The 21,820-nt window shown below is 36.5% G+C and overlaps 1 protein-coding gene across 2 annotated transcripts in view; it reads left to right on the top strand.

Moving 5' to 3' along the window:
- The window catches only part of ZSWIM6 (zinc finger SWIM-type containing 6), a 195,156-nt gene that overhangs the window by 161,135 nt on the left and 12,201 nt on the right, over nucleotides 1-21,820 (top strand). For both annotated transcript variants that reach the window (XM_047086923.1, XM_047086932.1), the window contains exons 5-9: nucleotides 9,249-9,428; nucleotides 14,318-14,494; nucleotides 14,770-14,916; nucleotides 19,261-19,407; nucleotides 20,976-21,236. In XM_047086923.1, the coding sequence (XP_046942879.1) occupies nucleotides 9,249-9,428; nucleotides 14,318-14,494; nucleotides 14,770-14,916; nucleotides 19,261-19,407; nucleotides 20,976-21,236 (912 nt within the window). The remainder of the gene's footprint in view (nucleotides 1-9,248; nucleotides 9,429-14,317; nucleotides 14,495-14,769; nucleotides 14,917-19,260; nucleotides 19,408-20,975; nucleotides 21,237-21,820) is intronic.

Consider the following 21,820-nt stretch of genomic DNA (forward strand, 5'->3'; position numbering starts at 1 on the left):
AGGGAGCACTGTGCCTGACCATGAGGAAGTAGATTTTGCATAAAGAGCAGTAGGCAAAAGAGGAGGATAGGTTCTACTCCAAACTGTATCTGAAAGAGGTTATTCAGGAAAGAAGAGAGAGAAAAATGGGTAAAGAAAGAATCATGTAGTTGGAATCTATGGTTGCAGCTGTCCTCAAAGTATTGTTACGAAGTTGGTTAAACCTGAAATGTACAATTTAGAATGCTGGACTGCAAATGTATTACTTTTGAATAAATGTCTATTACAATTATTAAAAAAAATACATCTGAATTTTTTGATGTACAGTTTTGAGTTTGGACAAATGGCATCTTCTGTAACAATGACCACAGTCAAGATATGAAATGGTTATATCATCTCCAAAAATTCCCTCACACTGTCCCCATGTGTCCTTTCCATCATTGACTGTCCCTTTCATCGGTGATTTATTCTCACTTCTTTTAGTTTTACCTTTTCTAATATGTCATATAAATTAAATAGTAAAGAGGGTACACACACATGTCTTTTTCATTCTGGCTTCCTTCGTGTAGCATAATGCATTTGAGATGTTATGTGTATGTCAGGGGTTTGTTTCTTATTGCTGAGTAGTAATCGGTTTATGAATGCACCAGTTTGTTTACCCATTCACCTGTTGAAAGCCATTTAGGTTGCTTCCAACCTGCTGCATTTATGAACAAAGCTGTTGTAAACATTCCTGTATAAGTTTTTTTATCAACATAAATTTTCAGTTTCCTTGGGCAAATTCCTAGAGGTGGATTGCTGGGTTATGAGGTAATTAAATAATATGTTTCACTTTATGAGAATCTGCTGAGCTAGTTTCCAGAGTGGCTCTATCATTTTGCACCCTTTGAGCATTCCAGTTGCTCCACACTGTACTAGCACTTGGCATTGTCAAGTTCTAAATTTCTTTTTTCTGATTTTATTTTAATAGGTGTATAGTGGTATGGTTTTAATTTGTACTTTCCTAATGAGTGATGATGTTGAGCACATTTTCATCTGCAGTTTGCTATTATATTTTATTTCATCTGCAACATCCCATTATACACAATATATGGTTCTGTAGATCTTACTTGATGAAGTGTCTTTCCAAATTTTTTGTCCATTTTTATAGGGTCGTTCACTTTCTTGATGAGTTTTGTGAGGACTTTTATATATTCTGGATGCAAATCCTCTGTCAAATGTATGATCTGCACATATTTTCTCTCAGTCTGTGACTTATCTTTTCATTCTCTGAAGAGTATCTTTCGTAGAGGAAAAGGTTTTAATTTTGATGTTTGCTTTCTCAATTTCATCCGTTATGGATCTTGCTTTTGATATTGGATCAACTTTATCTTTGTCTCACCCAAGATCATAAGAGTTTTCTCCCCCTCCCCCAAGTGTTATGGTAAGGCTTTATATTTAGGCCTATGATCTATTTTGAGTTTTTAAAAAAAATAATTGAACCAATCCTTTAATGAAGTTTTTGGTATGGATTTAAGTTCACTTTTTTCACAAGAATATCTGATAGTTGCACCAGGTGTTGAAAACGTTTATCTTGGGGCACCTGGGTGGCTCAGTCGGTTGAGCGTCCGACTTCAGCTCAGGTCACGATCTCGCGGTCCATGAGTTCGAGACCCGTATCGGGCTCTGGGCTGATGGCTCGGAGCCTGGAGCCTGCTTCCAATTCTGTGTCTCCCTTGCTCTCTGCCCCTCCCCCATTCATGCTCTGTCTCTCTCTGTCTCAAAATAAATAAACGTTAAAAAAAAAATTTAAAAAAAGAAAACGTTTATCTTTTCTCTACTGAATTGACTTTGAACCTCAAATTGACCATATTTGTGTAGGTCTGTTTATGAGCTTTTTAATCTGTACCATTGATCTGTGTGTTTTACCAATTGTGCATTGTCTTGATTACTGTAAGTATAGGAAGTCTCAAAATTAGCTACTATAAGTCTTTCCACTTTGTCCTTTAAAATTGCTTTGGTGATTCAGTATCTGTTCTTGTGTCCATCATGTACACAAACACCTGCTTGGCTTTTGAGTGGGGTTGTGTTGAGTATATAGATCAGTGTGGAGAGTATTGACATCTTAACATTGTTAAGGTTTCTAATCTATGAACATAGTAAACTTTCTGCTTTTTAAGATTAACTTATTTTGTCAGTATTTTGCTTTTAGCATAGAGACTCTGCACATGTTTTATAAGATTTATACCTAAGTATCTCATGGTTTTTTGGGTACTAATACAAATGGTAATTTTTTGGTTAAATTTTTAACTGTAATTTTTCAGTTTTAGCATATAGATTTACAGTTGGTTTTGTGTGTGTGTGTGTGTGTGTGTGTGTGTGTTTTATTTACAGAGAGAGCATGAACAGGGGGAGAGGTAGAACAGTAGAGAGAGTCTCAAGCAGTCATGCTCAGCACAGAGCCCATAGTGGGACTCAATTCCATGCACTGGGATCATGACCTGAGCCAAAATCTTGAGGCAGACACTCAACTGACTGAGCCACCCAGGCACCCCAATTTTGGGGGGGGGTTGTTTGCTTTTACTTTGACTTTGTGTCATGACCTTTGGTAAACCTACTTATTAGTTCTAGGAGCATTTTTGTAGGTCACTTGTCTGCAAATAGAAATTGTTTAATTTTTTTCCTTTCGTATCTATGCAGTTAACTTCCTTTTCTTGCTTTTTTGGGTTTGCTGAAATTTCCAGTGTAATGCTGAACAGGAGATGGAAGAGATACATCTTTGCCTTATTTTGATCTCAGGAAAAATATTCAGTCTTTTGCCATTATGATGTTCATGTAGCATTTCTTTCACAGATGCCTTTATCTGATTATCTTCTTTTCCTATTTTGTTGAGAGGTTTATTTATTATGAAGGAATGTTGAATTTTGTCAGTTGCTTCTTCTGTTGGAAAAAATTACTTTATCTACATCTGTTGAAGATGGTCTTTTTTTTCCCCCTTTGTCTGTTAATATAGTGAGTTATGCTGATTGAATTTTAATGTTAAATCAACCTTGCATTCCTGGGATAAATGATACTTGGTTGTGGTTTATTTTCCTTCTTGTATATTTCTTAATTAGACTTTCTAGTATTTTGTTGAGATGTTTACTTCTGTGTTCATGAGGGATATTCATCTGTAATTGTATTTAATTATATTTTTGTCTGGTTTTGATATCAGAGTAATGCTGGGCTCTTAAAATGAGTTGGAGACCATTCCCTTCTATGTTTTCAGGAAGATATTGTGTAGAATTGGTATTCTTTCTTAAATATATTTGGTATAATTTTCCAAGGAAACCTCTGAACCTACATTATTAGAGACTGAATTACAGATTTAATTTCTTTAATTTATTACTATTCAGGTTGTTACTTGTTGAGTGACGAACTTTGGTAGTTTGCGAGTTTCAGGGAATTTTTTTTTTTTTATCTAAGTAGTAGAATTCATAGGCATAAAGTTGTTCGTAGAATTCCATTATAAGCCTTTAAAATTTTTTTTTATTTTTTACATTTTATTTGTTTTTGAGAGAGAGAGAGAGAGAGAAGGGGAGAGAGAGAGAGAGAGAGAGGGCACAAGTGGGGGAGGGGCAGAGAGAGAAAGAGAGACAGACAGAAGCTGAAGCAGGCTCCAGGCTCTGAGCTGTCAGCACAGGGCCCGACATGGGGCTTGAACTCGAGGAACTCTGAGATCATGAGCCAAGTTGAAGTCGGAGCCTTAACCTACTGAGCTACCAGGTGCCCCTGATTTTATTAGTTTTTTTTAAAGAAGCAGCTTTTGGTTTCACTGAATTGAGGGGGTGCAGGTTTCAATTTAATTGGTTTCTGATGTTATTTCCTTCCTTATGCTTGCTGGCTTTTGCGTTCTCATTTTCTTAAGGTGGATATTTAGGTTATTGCTTTGGGTGCCTGGGTGGCTCAGTCAGTTGAGCATCAGACTTTGGCTCAGGTCCTGATCTCCCAGTTCATGGGTTCAGGCCTTGCATCGGGCTCTGTGCTGATAGCTCAGAGCCTGGAACCTACTTCTGATTGTGTGTCTCCCTCTCTCTCTGCCCTTTCCCTGCTTGTGCTCTATCTCTCTCTCTCTCTTAAAAATAAACAGAAACAAAATTTTAGATGATTGCTTTGAATCCTTTCTTTTTTCCAGGATAAGTATTTAACCCTGTAAATTTCCCTGTAAACTGTTTTCAGGTATGCATCACAAATTTTGATATATTTTATTTGTATTTTCATTCATTACAGAATATTTTTTGAGTTTTCTTGTGACTTCCTCCTTTACTCATGAGTTATTTATAAGTGTTATTTAGTTCCCAGATATTTGGGAATTTTCCAAATATCTTCCTGTTACTGATTTCTAGTTTAATTCTTTTACATCAGAGAGTATACTTCGTATGATTTCACTTCTTTCAAATTTGTCAAAGTTTGTTTTATGGCATAGAATATGGACTGTCTTGGTTAATGTTCTTTGTGCATTTAAAAAAAGTAATGTTTTGTTTTTCCTATTAATGGTAGGTAGAGTGGGCTATAAATGTCAGTGAGGTTAAATTGGTTGATAGAGTTGGTATTCTTCATCCTTATTTTCTGTCTGCTTGTCTTATTAGTTATTGAAAAAGGAGTGTTAAACCCTCTAAATATAGTTGTGACTTTGTCTATTTCTCCTTTAAGCTCTGTTGGTTTTTGCTTCATGTATTTTGAAGTCTTCATGTTGGGTTTAGCTTACTCATTTAGGATTCTCATTGTTTTTGGAGAACTGACCCTTTTATTCTACATCTCACTTTATCCTTGATGTAACTATTCCTTGTTGTGAAGTCTACTTTGTCTGATATTAATATGGCCCCTTAAGCTTTATTTTGAAAGTTTTACGCAGTATATCTTTTTCCATTTAATCTATGTTATTCTATTTAAAGTATCTTTCTTGTACATAGAGTAGAGTTGGGTCTTTTTAATCTGAATTTACCATCTCTTTTAATCTGTATGATTAGACCATTTACATTTAATGTAATTATTGATGTAGTTGAATTTAAGTCTCTTTATCCTTTCTGTTTTTATTCCTTGTTCCTTCTGCTTTTTCCTGTCCTCCTTGGATTGTTCTAACCTTTTTAAGTATTTCATTTAATGTATTGTCTTTTTTGTTTTTATCTCTTAGTATATTTTTTATGGTTTTGGTGTTAAACATACCTAGCCTTAAACAGTCTATTTTGAGTTACATTTTGCCACTTTAAGTAGAATGTAGAGTCTAACAACCTTATAGGTTCCTTTACTCTCCATTCTTTATAGTTTTCTAAATGGGTATTACATCTACATACATTTAAAATGACACAAGACAATATTCAGATTTCTTCTTTCAGTAGTCATACTTATTTTAAAGAACTTAAAAGGACAAGAGCAGTTTGTTATATTTAGTCAGATATTTATTATTCTTAATTGCTCTTTGTTCTTAAAAGCCTCAGTTTCCCTCTGGTATTAATTTCTTCAGCCTGAAGAACTTTCTTTAGCATTTCTTCTAGAACAGATCTTTTGGCAACAAATACTTTAGTTTTCTCTGATGTGAGAAAATCTTTATTTCACCATCATTCCTGAGCAGTATTTTTGCTGGATATAGAATTCTAGGTTGACACTTTAGTTTCTTTGAACACTTTGAAGGTATTGTTTCACTGTCCTCTAACTTCTATGATTTTTGATGAGAAATATCTAATTATTTGAGTGATTCTTCTCTGTATGGTTTTTTATTATTCTTTACTTTCAAGGTTTTTTTTCTTTATCTTTGGTTTTCATTGATTTGATTATGGTATGTTTGGGCATGGCTTTCTTTGAACTTACCGTTTTCCTGGTTAGTTGAGCTTCTTCGTTCTGTAAATTCATATATTTTCACAAATTTGGAAGTTTTTAGTCATTATTTCTTCCACAGTTTTCTGTATCTATGTCTCATCTTCTGAGACTCCAGTCATACAAATATTACACATTTTGATGTTTTCCCACTTGTCTTTAAGGTTTGGTTCATTTTCTTCTGATTTTCTCTGTTCTTCAGATGAGATCATTTCTATTTTCATATTCACTAACTTTTCCCACTGCCATATCCATCCTGCCACTGATCCTATGTAGTGAATTTTTTATTTCAGATATATTTTTTTTCAGTTCTAAAATTCCCATTTAGTTCTTTTTTATAGTTTGTCTTTTACTCATTTAATAGTGTTTACCTTCTCATGGAGCATAGTTATATAGTTACTGTAAAGTCTCTGATCATTCTCACATATGGTTTATCTTGGTTGGCACTGTTGATTGTTTTTTCCCTTGAGAATTGATCACATTTCCCTGTTTCTTTGTAAGCCAAATAATTTTGGATCCTGGATGTTTTGAATATTGTGTTGTGAAAATCTGAGTCTTCTTAAAATCCTCTGGAGAATTTGTTTTTGTTTTTGTTTTGTTTTTGTTTTTTAAAGCATACAGTCAACAATCAGGGTAGATTCAGACCATAAGTTTTGTTTTACCTTCTTTGGATGACATTATCAGTAAAGTTTTCAAAGCCTTGCCTCTGTTGCTTGCGGTCTGCCCAGTACATAGGATGTGGGCCTGTTGGTATATAGTTTTTAGGGGTCTCCCTCTTCAGCTCCTGATTGTGTCAGGAGGGTCCCCTTTTCCCAGTTCTCTCACCAACTAGATGATATTTTCCTTTTTTGTTGTATGTGCCCTCTACAAAGTTCCCAAAATGGGACTAATTTTCTGCCAACCCAGGAGACAAAAGAGGGGGAAAAAAGTAACATGAAATCAGCCTCACATGGCTTATTTCTTAAAGTTTTGTTTCTCCAATCTACTTGTTTATTTACTTTTTAGAGCCCTCAAGGTGCTGCTTCTTGTACATTTGGAGAGAGATAAGCAATAGTGGGTTTATTCCATTTTAACTGATCACATTTTGTTTTTAATTGGCATTTAAAAATATAGAAATGTAATTTTTAAATACTTGTGGCTTAAATAATCAGTTGTGGCAATTTTAATTTTCTGTTGGTAAAAATTGTTTGATATTTAAAATATCAGATTCTATAATTGAAGAAGCTTGCTAATTTTATTAAGTTTTTAATTTTAATTCCAATATAGTTAACATACACTGTTATGTTAGTTTCAGGTGTACAGTGTAGTGATTCACCAGTTCTGTACATTACTCAGTGCTCATCATAAGTGTACTCTCCAGTCCCCATCACCTGTTTCACCCATATCTCCACCCACCTTCTCTCTGGTAACCATCAGTTTGTTCTTTATAGTTAAGAGTCTTATTTCTTGGTTTCTCTCTTTCTCCCTCCCTCCCTCCCTTCCTTCCTTCCCTCCTTCCCCTGCTTTTGTTCATTTGTTTTGTTTCTTAAATTTCACATATGAGTGAAATCATACAATATTTGTCTTTCTCTGACTGATTTATTTCACTTAGCATTTATATTCTCCATCTCCATATATGTTGCTGCAGATGGCAAGATTTCATTGTTTTTTTATGGGTGAATAATATTCCTTGGTGTGTGTGTGTGTGTGTGTGTGTGTGTGTGTGTGTGTACACATCACATCTTTATCCATTTATCTGTTGATGCACATTTGGGAATCTTGTTAATTTTATATGTGAAAGAATGCAAAACATCTCTTTTGGACAAACAAAACACAGTGGTTGTTTCTACCTTTATTTACTTGGCTAACACAGTTGATTAAAATACACATAGATACACGTACCTTTCTTTTTTTTTAAATGTTTATTTTTTAGAGAGAGAGAGAGAGAGACAACATCAGCAGGGGTGGGGCAGAGAGAGAGGGAGACCCAGAATCCGAAGTAGGCTCCAGGCTCTGAGCTGTCAGCACAGAGCCTGAGCAGGGCTCAAACCCATGGACCAGACTGCGAGATCATGACCTGATCGGAAGTCGGATGCTCAACCGACTGAGCCACCCAGGTGCCCCACACATGTACCTTTAAAAGAAAAAGTATTGTGAATGAGTTTGAAGTACTAGAATCTGTTTTGTTTTGAAATCAGTAAAGTAAAACTTGTAGTTTTAGAACTTCTGAAGTATTTGTTTGAATTAGCTACCTAATTAGCTATTCAAGTTATGAGTTATGCATTCTAAACTCATTATGGCAGGGTGCCTGGGTGGCTCAATAGGTTAAGCATCTGACTCTTGATTTTGGCTCACAGTTTGTTAGATTGAGCCCTGCATCAGGCTCTATGCTAAGAGCATAGAGCTCTTAGCATAGAGCCTGCTTGGGATTCTCTCTCTCCCCCTCTCTCTGTGCCTCTCCTGTTCATGTGTGCTCTCTCTCAAAAATAAATAAACTTAAATCATTTAAAAAAATAAATTCATTATGGTTTTTCCTTTGAAAAACAAGTGAAATTTTGATTAATGTTTAATGATTTCATTCACATAAAGACATAAATTTAGTGATTTCATTTATAATAAGATTAGTTTTTGAAGCACCTGGGTGGCTCAGTCGGTTAAGCCTCTGACTTTGACCAGGTCATGACCTCACGGCTCGTGGGTTCAAGCCCTGCGTCTAGCTCTGTGCTGATGGCTCGGAGCCTGGAGCCTGCTTCTGCTTCTGTGTGTCTCTCTCTCTGCCCCTCCCCTGCTCACACTCTGTGTCGCTCTCAAAAAAAAGCAAACATTAAAAAATATATATAATAAGATTAATTTCTGGTGAAATCATTTAGGGGGAAGTATGTTTAAGTGAATTTTATTTTTAAAACATCTGTTGAAATATACATACGCGTATCAATTGATATGCATTCTAATTTAAAAACATCATAAAGTTTGGAAAGCTTGTAAAACTAGGAAATTATTTATTTGTGTCCATTATAGTACCTTTATGATTTTATTGTAAAAAGGTAAATTTAGAAATAAATTTAATTTTTGCATGGAAGAAGCATTTAGAGTGCTTTGTTACAGCATCCATATATAAAATCTGTTTGTAGACTAAAGTGGTAAGTTGGACTTTACTTCTTTTTTGTCTTTTTTGTCCAAAATGTGACACAAGTAGGAAGGTGATACAGTTAGCATTTGAAATATCTTTCATCTTTATATGTAACCATGTTTGGATCTTTGGTTCAAATTTGGGCTCTGTTGTCCTTCTTTCCATTAAACTCTATATGAGATTTGTAGCTTAGATTAAGGAGAGAATAGAGTTATAAAAATGGCAGACCTAGGTCCATTCTGAAAGGGTTTAAAATGTATCATTAGGTTTTAGAATTGGAAATTTTTATGATATTTGAAATTTACTTCCCTCTCTCCCTTTAAATTAGGTGCTCTGTGGATGTGTATAGTTTTAAACCCCCACTGCAAGTTGGAACAGAAAGCCAGTTGGCTAAAACAGCTGAAAAAGTGGAACAGTGTTGATGTCTGTCCATGGGAAGATGGAAATCATGGCAGTGAATTACCCAACTTAACCAATGCTTTGCCTCAGGGTGCAAATGCTAACCAAGGTGAGTCCACAGTAATATTTTGCTCACTTTATATTTGCTTAATTGTGCATATATGTTTACAACAGTAATACAGTATACGTGGGAAAATTATTTTGCCCACTAAGAATTCACAATTCAGGGACTTAGTGTTTTGACTGTGATTGTATGTATTTTAATTTTTACCTGATATCTTTGTGTATGCTTTTTCATATTATCAGAATACAAATGAATATTGTACTTTTATGTATTAAAATGTGTTAAAATTCCCTATTAATTATTTAGTTTGAAATAATGTAAAAAAATCATGGAATAAGGAAGTAATATATTACCTTGTAAAACAAAATATTGAGAGGCTTGAGAAACTATTTTTATCTCTTTTGGTGCAACCCACTTCATATTTGGGTTGCTGTGTAATTTAATCAGTTAAAATTTGTTAATTTTAAACATAACAAACATTTATGTGACTGGGTTGGAGGGGCATGGGATGCTGTTGGCATTTAGAGTAGGAAAATTCTTTATTATAATGCATTGTGTAGCATACCTGTTCCCACGTACTGTAAGCTGATAGTGCCTTCCAGTCTTTGGAACAACTAAGAGATGCTTCCAGACATTTCCAGATGTCCTCTTAAGGACCTGTGTCTTTCATTTCTATGCTCTTTTTTTCAGCTTTTCCCTTTCTGTTGGATCTACCCATTTAGCTCAAGTTCCTCTCATCTTCAAAAAACAAAAACAAAAAACAACTCTTTCCTTGGCCCCATTTTCTCTTCCAGCTACTACACAATTTTCTCCTCTCTTTCAGAACCACGTCCTTACAGAAGTTAAGTCTTAACAAATAAAAATTTCATTCACTTATTCCTGTAACTATTTTTGTGTGATTTTTGTGTCCCTGCTGCCTCTTTTGGCGGGGGAGATGTCTGGGGGATTTGACAGACTATGACCAATGTAAAGTGGGAGTTAAATGACAATGGAAGGATCCAGAATCCAGATTGTCTTTCTGTATGTGCTGGCCTCATATGGAGTTGGTACTACTGAAAGAGCTGGCCATTGTGTCAAGTGTGAATGTTACTATAGTGTTTTCAGTATCTACAGAGAAAGAAAATAAGGTCTTTTACTCCATAGGGACTTGTCTTACCAAAAAGAAGTTTTAAGGTATACTTGGCTGGCTCAGTTGGTAGAGCATGTGACTCTTGATCTCAGGGTTGTAAGTTTGAGCCCCATGCTGGTTGTGGAGATTGCTTTAAAATAAAATCTTTTGAAAAAAGAAGTTTTAGGACTTGGAAGAGATGCTTGTCTGCCTCAGCTTTGTCTAGAAATATTTATTTGCTTTGGGAATTCAGTATTTGAAATCTGTCATATTTTATTGCCCATGATTATGTTAATTCATAACTTCAGAGAAAATAAGTACATCCCAGTTTCTTTTCTAGAAGCATAGAATTTTCAGGTTTACAATTTAGTTTTATTTTCTTCCATTTCTAGGAAACGGTATATCTATATCTATATAGGTAAATTACTTTAATCTCCTTTTACTTAACTGTTTGTTTCTCTGTGTTTCACTTCCCACCCGCTTTTTGGGACTGCCATCCTAACATTTTACAGTTTACATTTTACTTTACATTTGGTTACTTTCCCTTTGATTAAACATAAATATTCCATAGGCTTTAGAAAGCCTTTAAGAAGTGATCCAGCCTCCAGATGAAACCGCTCATTTCCTTTATGGTTTGGTCCTGGGATATGAAGTTAGAATCTAGTTTCTAAGGGTAATATTTCTTGGGCCTAAAGGTAAAGGCACCATAGTTTCTGTTTTTAGCAGAATATCCGCATCCTGCAAGAGGCTGTCAGAAGAGACATCTCTACAGAGGGACTCTGATGTTCAGCCTGCAGTAGTGCTGGGAGTGCTGAGCAGGCTTGGTTGGGGAAAGCCAGCAGAGCCCAGCCGCCATGCCTCTGCAGCTGGGCACAGTGTGTGCATGACGCAGACCATGAGCAGAATTGAATGTGCTGGCAGATTGGAGTGAATGTGAAGGGTGAATCAGGTCTTGTCTTCGCTAAGATTATTTGTTAGAATTAATTAACAACAACAGTATTAAAATCCGCACTCTTTGAAAGAGGTTTTGTTTTTTTTAATATACCAGAATTGTGGCCAGTTTTTTTATTTTAATTTTTTGATAAATGAGCTAATGGTTTCCTCTTTTACTTTTCTGAATTTCCCAAGTTTTCTTTAATCGACGTGTATTGATATTACATATGCTTTATTAACAACTTTTTACAAATTTGTGTATTTATCATTTTGAAAATTTGGCGAATGTAATCTGTTTCTTTTTTCCGTCTTGTTGCAAAAATAAAAAAAACTACATGGGGCACCTGGGTGGCTTAGTCAGTTGGGCGCCCGACTTCGGCTCAGATCATGATCTCACAGTTGGTGGGTTCAAGCCCCGCGTCGGGCTCTGTGCTGACAGCTCAGAGCCTGGAGCCTGCTTCAGATTCCGTGTCTCCTGCTCTCTCTGCCCCTCCCATGCTCATGCTCTGTCTTGCTCTGTCTCTCAATAATAAATGACGTTAAAAAAATATTTTTTAATAAAAACAGAACTACAGATACTACAATAAAAATTGACCATAATTTTGATATTAATGAAACTAACTTTTTATCTTTGTAGCCATTGTCTTTGTACATAATCTTTATTTTATTTCCCAGGTTGTTACAGACAATGTTATATCTTACATTTTCATTTAGTTATTATTTCATTAGTATTTAGCCTTTTTTGTTAGAATTGGTTTTATTAGTCTTTTATAGCTAACCACCGTTGGAAGTGTGGTGCATTCCTGTACCTTTCGCTTTGCTCATACGATCACAAACATGTGAAAAGTTAAGATTTTTGCTTTATTTATTTTTTATCTTATTTATTGTAAATGTTCCTCTTTGAGAGAGTGAGTGGGGGAGGGTCAAAGAGATGAGGGGAACAGAGGATCCTCCAAAGCAGGCTCTGCACTAACAGTTTGATACGGGGCTCAAACTCAAGAATTGTGAGGCCATGACCTGAGCTGAAGTCTGATGCTTAAGTGACTGAGCCACCCAAACCCCCTGAGATTTCTGCTTTTTTTAAAAAATGGAATCATGCTCTACAGCTTACTTTTCTTAAGTGATACCACAGTGAGCCAAATTGACAAGTAGAACTCTTAATTCTTTTAATATATGCTTTATACTAAATTGCTTTTTTAAAGGCTTGATTTAGTTTTCAATTCTCTTTCTGTGATTTGAGCTAAATAAGTGTAATGACAGAGCCACTTAAAATGTGTAAAATTTGGACTTTGGAATATTTACCCAGTTGACACTGGGTGAGAGGTCACGGAACCAGTTTTTTGTTGGGTAGGGATATCTTTACTCTGCTCAACACAAAGCCCCAGTAGTTTCAAAGGGCCTTAAATGTAGGGCCCACTCTTCCTCTTTGCAAGGTGTTCATCTGCCCACTGGGCAGGGCCGTGACAGATACGTCACTATTTATGCCTTGCGTGTTCAGTTATCATACATTTTGATATGTCTCACATTTAAATACAGATATCTAAGTTGACCTGAAACCAAGCTGAAGGTTTGGTAAAACTGAAGGTCTCTCTTGTGAAGACCTCGCTGAAGCCTGTCACAACAGCTGAAATAGCTGAGTTTGGAGTGTGGATATTTATGTTTTGATCTTGATGACCATTGCCTGGCTGTGTGACCTTGGCAAGTCACTTTAATCTCTCAGTTTTCAGTTCCATCAGCAGAATAGGGGAGTTGCACCAGATGAGTTTTCAGAGTGCTTCTCAATTCGGTTGTGTTTTGGTTTTTATGATTCCCTTTACATCTTTGCGGAGCCAAAGCTCCAGTTTGCTTCTCATTTAGTTAAGCTTCAGTACAGTGAGGGGTGATACTTGAGCTAAGTAAAATCTATATAAGAATAGTTTGTTTTCCTGATTATCAGTTGAGGCTTGCTAAGGTTTGTGCCACAGTTGAAGGTAAGTCTGGAGTGGGGACCCGAGGTGTGGGATTGCAGTTGCAGAATTGGAACCATGTCATCCAGAGGGACTGAATAATCCCAGGATTTAGGATGAGAAAATTCTTCATTCCCCAAACATTTCTTTTCTCCGTCAGGTCCTGAAACTTGAACCCTCTTCGGAGTGTATGCTTCTGCTCTTTTGTGATGCCCCGGCATACACTATGCTGGGGACATCACACCAGTCATGGAACCTGCACAGGAGTCAGGAGGCAGCCTATAGGGGCAAGGTAAGTGCGCTGGTTTGTTTTGTAGCTATGTTGTGTGGCTTTGTGAAATGTTAACTATATGCATTTATGCCCTTTGGGATATAAAGTGGCATTTAAGCATTATATCCCAAGAAGCATAATAGTTTTAATTGTGCAAAACCGCACAATATAGTTAAAAAATACAACCAAAAGCACAACCCTTATGCATATCTTTTAAAGGCTGATTGCATCTTCCTGAAAGGTTCCATGGCTGGTGTCGCATCTCTTGCATAGTGTTTGTGAGAGCTGTTGATCCCATCAGGGCAGCCCACCACAGCACCTCAGAAGTGGGGAGCAGTGAGTTTTCATGTGACTTTTGTGCCGAGTGCCTCCTTTGAGTGTATTTGGCATGGAAATTAGACTTGACCCTTCTTTTTGCAGGATGCCTTTAACCTTAGCTTTGATGGCTGCAGAGTGTTTGTGTTTGATAAAACAAGTGAGTGGATGGTGGCTCTTTGGGCTGACTTGCCTCCTAGTACTTAGGACACGAGAGTATTCACCCTTCATCTTTCTGCTTAGGGGGTGCAGGACAGTGTGTGTGGGTGTGTTCATGAACATCTGGCCACAGAATGGTATGACTGATTTATTCACATGTGAATAATAGCTGACACGGCTTTCTGAATTGTGGAAAAAACAGATTCATCGAACAGGCCACATCGGACAGTGTTCACCCGAGCCATCGAGGCATGCGATCTCCACTGGCAGGATAGCCACTTGCAGCACATTATCAGCAGTGACCTATACACCAACTACTGTTACCATGACGACACTGAAAACTCCCTCTTTGACTCCCGCGGGTGGCCCCTCTGGCATGGTAAGTGGCCAAACCGGAAAGACATTTCCATGACTTACTTCTTTGTTTCGTTTCTATAGCATTATTGGAGTGGGAGGTGGAGAGTTGAGGGATTCAATGGGAGACGGATGAATGCTTGGCAGGAGGAGCTGAGTTTTGCATTCAAATCCAAGTTCAGAAATGGCTTCTTAGGTCTTTTTAATAGTATTTTGGGGGAAAACATCATTCTATTTACATGCTATTTTTGTACATATATCTGACGATGACAACTTTGTCCCCTTAACTTTCTGTTTTAGAACATGTTCCTACAGCTTGTGCAAGAGTGGACGCATTACGTTCTCATGGGTACCCCAGAGAAGCCCTGAGACTAGCAATAGCTATTGTTAACACGTTAAGAAGACAGCAACAGAAACAGTTGGAAATGTTCCGGACTCAGAAAAAAGGTGAATGTGAAGGAGTTTGTTTCCACTGGAATGGGATTCTTGGTGATGACATCACTGGATTTTGTCGTCTTTTGGGGAGAGATGGCTTTTGAAATTAGGAGATGGCTTTACTCACCACTCATTTGGAATATGTAATAGCTGATCTGTGAGAAATTTGAGGCACGTTTTGTCTTGGTTAAATGTAAGAAGTAGGATTTTTAAAAACATTTCTTAGGTTAGTTAACTTTTTTAAGGGGATAATTTTGTTGTTGTTCAAGTAGTTATTTAGTGTGTCTGAATTATCAAAAATGCCAGTGATCCAATAGCTTATTTTGTGAAAGTGCATTCTAATTCTAACAGTAAGGGGTCTGGGGGCACACTGTTGTTTTGAATCCTGGCATTGGGTCCCAGCTAGGAGACCTTAGGCAGTAGATTCCTCATCTGTGGATGGAGCTTAGTAGAGGATCTATTTATTAGAGTTGTTGAGAAAATTAAATAAGTTAATTGCTACAAAACTCTTAAAACAGAGCCTGGCATAATATGTAAGTACTTTAAAACTTCTTAGCTGTAACAGTTTGTGTGTCGGGACATGGTATTTGTTTAAAGTGATCAGATTTGATTTTTCAAATTCTGTAAATAACATCTGATGAGCTGCCAACTGACAGGACACATTTAACTTCTCTTTATCTTAATTTACTATTAATCTTTTAAATAAGTACTGCTGAGTAACAGTAATTTCAGAGAGTTATACTCAGAAGGCCCTGATCAGAAAAAGAAATACATATGCTTTTTCTGATTAATTAATGCACTTCTTGTTCCTTCCATAGATTATAAATTTTTTTATGTTGCTTTGATTAGGTTTGTTTTTTCACTGTGGAGTTTTATTTCTTATTCAGACAAATACTTTTAGTTGCTAGAGGTTTTTTTTGAGTTATGTTTTTGTTTTTAATCCTTCTATGATTATACACACACCAAGGATACAGCTAAAATTTATCACAAGTTGTTGTAATAGGCTGAAAGTTGGAATGAGTGTTTGTTGTAACTTTTAATACCCTCTATATCAGAATTATTATAGATGTTAATTAACATTATCATTTATATGATGAAAGAAAATTTCAGAGTTAAAATTGTAACCAAAGAAAGGGGAGCTCAAATGAAATTGGAAGGTAATATCCCTGGCTATCATTATTTTGTTCATTTCTTCATGTTCTTCATAACATAACTGGTTACCAGATGTGTTTACAAAACATACTATTTAGATTTTTTAAAAATTTTTCTGAAATCCCTCTTCCCCTAAACACAATCTATAGCCAAAAGTAGCCACAGTCTATAGCTACTTCTGAAAAGTATAAAGGATAATAACAATTCAAGCTAAGAGAAGTGAGGCACTTTTTGTACTGCAGAAATAAAGCTAGGTCATGATGATTATCAGATTAAAAAAATCATAAACTTTTCTTAGAAATGTTGTTTTTAGGGCCACATGGATGGCTCAGTTGGTTAAGCATTCAACTCTTGATTTCATTTTAGGTCATGATCTGTTCAGTTCAGGTCATGATCTCCACATCGGGTTCTGTGCTGACAGCATGGAGCCTGCCTAGGAATCAATCTCTCTCTCTCTCTCTCTTTCTCTCTCTCTCTCTCTCTCTCTCTCTCAATAAACCATCTTAAAAAAATGTTTTAAACAATATCTGGGGCATCTTGATGGCTTAGTCGTTTGAGCATCCATCTCTTGATTTTGGTTCAGGACATGATCCCAGGTCGTTGTGGGATCCAGCCCTGCACCGGACTCCATGCTGAGCGTGGAGCCTGCTTAGGATTCTCTCTCTTTCTCTCTCTGCTCCTCTCCCCCACTCATATACTCTCTTTCTCTCTAAAAATAAAAAATAAGTAAAGATTTTTAAAATGTTGCATTATCTAAGAAACGGAAAGTGTAAAAAATGTTAGTTTGTATAGGTAAATTAGAATATGTGTTAAGTTAGACTCCTTTAATTTGTCTTTGAGACCATTCTTAGACCCATTTCTCTTTTATCTTGTGAGCAATGATAACTTATTTCAGACTATTCTTAATTATTACTGTGATTACATTTCTATACCTATATCTTTTCTACTTTTTTATTGGTTCATATTAAAAGAATAGGTTTTCCACAGCTGTTACAATTCCAAACTGCCATGACAGCTATTTGTTATGTGATCAAGATTAGTATATGTATATACACCTTGTACATTTTCAATACTGTTTGGCATAATATGTCAGCTTTTTGTTGTTAATTGAGGTATAATTCACATGTAACAAATTAGTTCAGGTGTACAACATAATTCGATGTTTATGTATTTTGAAATGATCACATTTCATTTCATTTGTATTTATTTTTGAAGGAGAGAAATATAGTGTGAGTGGGTAAGGGGCAGAGAGAGAGGGAGACACAGAATCCAAAGCAGGCTCCAGGCTCTGAGCTATCAGCACAGAGCCTGACTTAGGGCTCGAACTAACGAGCCATGAGATCATGACCTGAGCTGAAGTTGGATGCTTAACTGACTGAGCCACCCACGCACCCTGACAAACTTTTTTTTATGATGAGAACTTTTAAGATTTACTTTCAAATATGCAGTACAGTATTATTAATACATTTTTAAGTGTTTATTTATTTATTTATTTATTTATTTATTTATTTATTTATTTATTTATTTTTGAGAGAAAATGAGCAGGGGAAGGGCAGAGAGAGATGGAGATAGAGGTTCCCAAGCAGGTTCAGCACTGTCAGCGCAGAGCCTCACTCAGGGCTAGAACTCAGGAACCCTGAAATCAAGAGTCGGAGGCTTAACTGACTGAGCCACCCAGGTGCCCCTGCAGTACAGTATTATTAACTGTAGTTGTCCTGCTGCACTTTATATCACTATGACTTGTTCATTTTATGAATGGAAATGTTCACCTTTGGGCCCCATTCACCCATTTCACCCACACCCACCCCTGCCTTAGCAACTACCAGTCTTTTTCTGTATCTAGAAGCTTGGGGGTTTTTTTTAGATTCCACTTATAAGTGAGATCATACAGTATTTGTCTTTTCTCTGTCTGACTTACTTCACTTTGCTTCTTGATTTTGAAAAAAAAAATGACACTCCTTTTTTTGTTTATTTCTCTCTTTTCTCTTTTTTCACTAATGTTTGTGTGGAAAGAAATAAGAGGAAATACTTTATAAAATTTTATGTCGTTTCCATCACTTGATAATAGATTTATTTGTGTAAGTACCACACCTCCTTTCACCATATATCACCCCCCCCATAAAACATATATATTTTGTTGTTCCAAGAGTAAACTCCTCTTTCTTTTTTCATACTGATTATCCATATGAAAGACAGTGACAGAAACTAAAGGGAAAGACCCCTCCAAGGAATATAAGACTCAACTTCTATAAATTTTCATATATTGTGCCAAGCCATGGTTTATTTTTTATGTACTGATAGTTGATGGTCTAAAACCAGAAGGCTTCTAAAGGACTGTTGGATCCATGAAATGGTTCTTCAGTTATTTACAAAAAGTCAGCTTTTTTCTTGGATATTTTATCTTGTGTATAGATTTCATTATATTTTCCTCTAAGAAGGAGCTACTCTTATTTATTACTTTAGTAAATACTTGGATGTAAAATATTGCATATTTTACAACAAAGAACATATCTTAGAATATTTACAGCTTTTTTCTCAGGACTGGAATTTAACATAAGAACTTGAAAGTGCTACCATTCTGTTGAGAAAATGCAAAGGATATGTTTCATCCAAATTATGTTATCTTCTGCTGTAGTTCCCCTTTGTGGCAAAGATCCTCTCTTTAATGGCTTACAGATCCATGATAATGAGGACTTTCATAGGTGCTAGGGTAGTAATTAAATGATACCCATAGAGAAGTCCCAAGTCGGACCCAGGTTACCACTGCCATCTAGTCTCCCGTGTAGGTGACCCAGTGAACATTGACTTTGATGTATCTTCTTAATATAGTTATCCAGTATAATTCCAGGGAGACTTCTTAGTCTTCTCTAATGCCACTCTTGGGGAAGTAAGGGGAGTTGTTCCTCACTTCTCGGTAAAAATTTGGAACTCATTTTTCCTCATGTAACATAATTTAATAGTATAAGTGGTAATGTAAACCCAGTACCTAGGCCTGGTCCTCGAAAGTTGGCACCATTTATATGGATTTACAGGTAAACTTTGAGAACACCAAATTGTTCACATGTTGGGTATTATGTGTACGATCGTTTTTTTAATTAAAGAAGAATTGCCAGTGGAATTCAGCACTAATTTGTTAGGATGCCACTATTAAAAGCATCTCTTCCTCTACTTGTCTCCATCCCTCAATTTTCTTTTCTTATACAGAGCTACCCCATAAAAGCCTCACCTTGATAACCAATCTGGAGGGCTGGGTTGGACACCCCCTGGACCCTGTGGGCACTCTTTTTAGCAGCCTTATGGAAGCTTGCCGAATTGATGATGAAAGCTTCTCTGGGTTCTCCGATTTTACAGGTAACACTGTTGGCATTGTCTCCTGTGCTTTTTTTCCCCTAAACCTTGAGTGGCATTGGTCAGTGTTTCTTGTCACATTTGGTTTTGTGAATCTGTACGGTTAGTAGTACTTTCGGTTAACAAGGGAGCAAGGAAATGGGCATTCCCATGGTTTTATGGAAAACTTAACACGCTGAGAAAAATCTTCGAATCCACAGTTGGGCGCATGTGTTAAAGAACCTTAGAAATACGTATTTTCTTCTAGCTAGTGATTCTGCATCTAAGAATTTATCTGCATTTATGACTGTTTTCCAGCGTTAAGATTTAAGATAAAGATGTATATCCTAGAATTGGGAACTAGAAATTTGGTTACTTTTTAAATTTGTTTTTGCCTTAGAAGTTACTTGTGACTTAAATGGGTTGTAGTCTACTTTAAGAGGATTATCTAATGTCACTAAAAGTGTTTTACATCACACATTATTTTATTTTATTAAGTTCATTTATTTAGAGACAGAGGGCAAGTGGGGGAGGGGCGCAGAGAGAGAGAGAGAGAGAGAGAGAGAGGGAGACAGACAGACAGAGGATCCCAAGTGGGCTCTGTGCTGACAGCAAGAGAGCCCACGCGGGGCTTGAACTCTCAGACCATAAGATCATGACATGAGCCGAAGTCAGACACTTACCCAACTGAGCCACCCAGGTTCCCCTACATCACACATTCCTTTAAAGCATGTTTTGAGATTTCTCTCTGGCCTCTTGAAACTTAAGAATCAGCGTTAAAATAACTGCCTGTGGGCTGTGGACAGAGGTGTGGCAGGGAGGGAGTACTGTCCCTTTTCTGCTCTCATGAATGGGTGAACACAGAGGATTAATAATGTTGTCCCTCCACAATTTCCCCTGTGGTGTTTGCCTTCATGGATTATGGGTGCCCCAGACTCTGTCAGGACGGTGAAAGCTATGACTCTGAATTCATTTTCCTTGGGAGTCTGATGGTTGAAGTTGGTTAAAATTTCTCATAGAAGTGCTTCAGCAGAGATAAGAGAATGCTCAAAGAATCGTTCCTCTTGATAACTGATATGACTCTTTGATAGCAGAAAGGACCTTGAAATTGGTTAGTATGTTGTGTTCTCTAATTTCTTCATTAAATTCCAATATTGTGATAACACTTTGGAAACAACTTCTTTTTTAATGCCGGGCTTTAAAGAGTTGGTAACTATGGCAGTCATTATATAAGTTTACTCTTGTTTAAGTAAAGTTTTTTTTGTTTTTTTGTTTTTGTTTTTTTGGGTTTTTTTTACTCTTTAGTATTCTTAAGATCTCTTCTTAAATTTGTAGGGTTTTTGGTGATTCATTTTCAGTGGGAGGAAAATATTTGTAATATTCTGTCCCTTAAAACATACATATCTAGTCATTCATGGTCATTTTTTAAAAGATATAGAAAACTACGCACTTTAACGTAAGAAACGTTTTCTATTTTTCTTGGAATAAAGTCAACGATTCATTTAATGGTCCTGGTTAAAATAAACATGTATACCTATCGGTGCCTGCAAAAGTAGTATCTGAACTCTGCTTTCTTTTGTGACATTTTACAGAGAATACAGGACAGTGCAAGTCTCTGGAATACCAGCATCTCCCTGCACACAAATTCTTAGAAGAGGGGGAATCCTATTTAACACTAGCTGTGGAAGTCGCCCTGATAGGGCTGGGACAGCAGCGTATCATGCCTGACGGGCTGTACACACAAGAGAAGGTTTGCCGGAATGAGGAGCAGCTCATTTCCAAGCTTCAGGAAATTGAATTGGATGACACACTGGTGAAAATTTTTCGCAAGCAAGCAGTCTTCCTATTAGAAGGTAGTGTGATAAAGAAGTTTTCTGCTTGTTCTGCCAATTTTATTGAGGCACTAAGCTTTCTTATGTTGGGAATACTGTTTTTATGCATTCAGTATGGTAGTTATTCTGATTGGTATGGCCACTGAATGTCACAGGAATGTTTACTATCCAAAAAATAGTATCACTTAATCAAAAAGTACTGATGTTCACTTGTGTGTCATTTGATATAAGTGGTGATGTGAGATAGCCTGTTAGAAATGAGCCCCTTTTAATGCCACAAACCTTGAAAAGGACTGTCACTATTTAGTCTATGTTGTTACTGAGATAAATGTTAAGTTTGATAATTTGCGAGTTCTTGCTGGTAGCCATGTACCTATTTACTTAATCACTTAAATGATGAAATGGAAATTCATCGGCATTCCTCTGAATTATTATTTTGGCTTTTACATGACATCTGGGTTTTGAGTATGTCGTTTTGCATGTGTTAGCAAAGGACTTGGAGGCTCCAGGAATGAATTACCACTCGCTAATTCTTTCAGAGAATTCATTAAGTGTAGATTCACCAAGTTCAAAGTTTCATGGACTGTCTAAGGCAGTCTTAATTC

This window comes from Lynx rufus, unplaced genomic scaffold (genome assembly GCF_022079265.1).
Source record: "Lynx rufus isolate CCGP_SWC_20201006 ecotype Redwood Valley unplaced genomic scaffold, mLynRuf1.p SCAF_1, whole genome shotgun sequence".
NCBI lineage: Eukaryota > Metazoa > Chordata > Mammalia > Carnivora > Felidae > Lynx > Lynx rufus.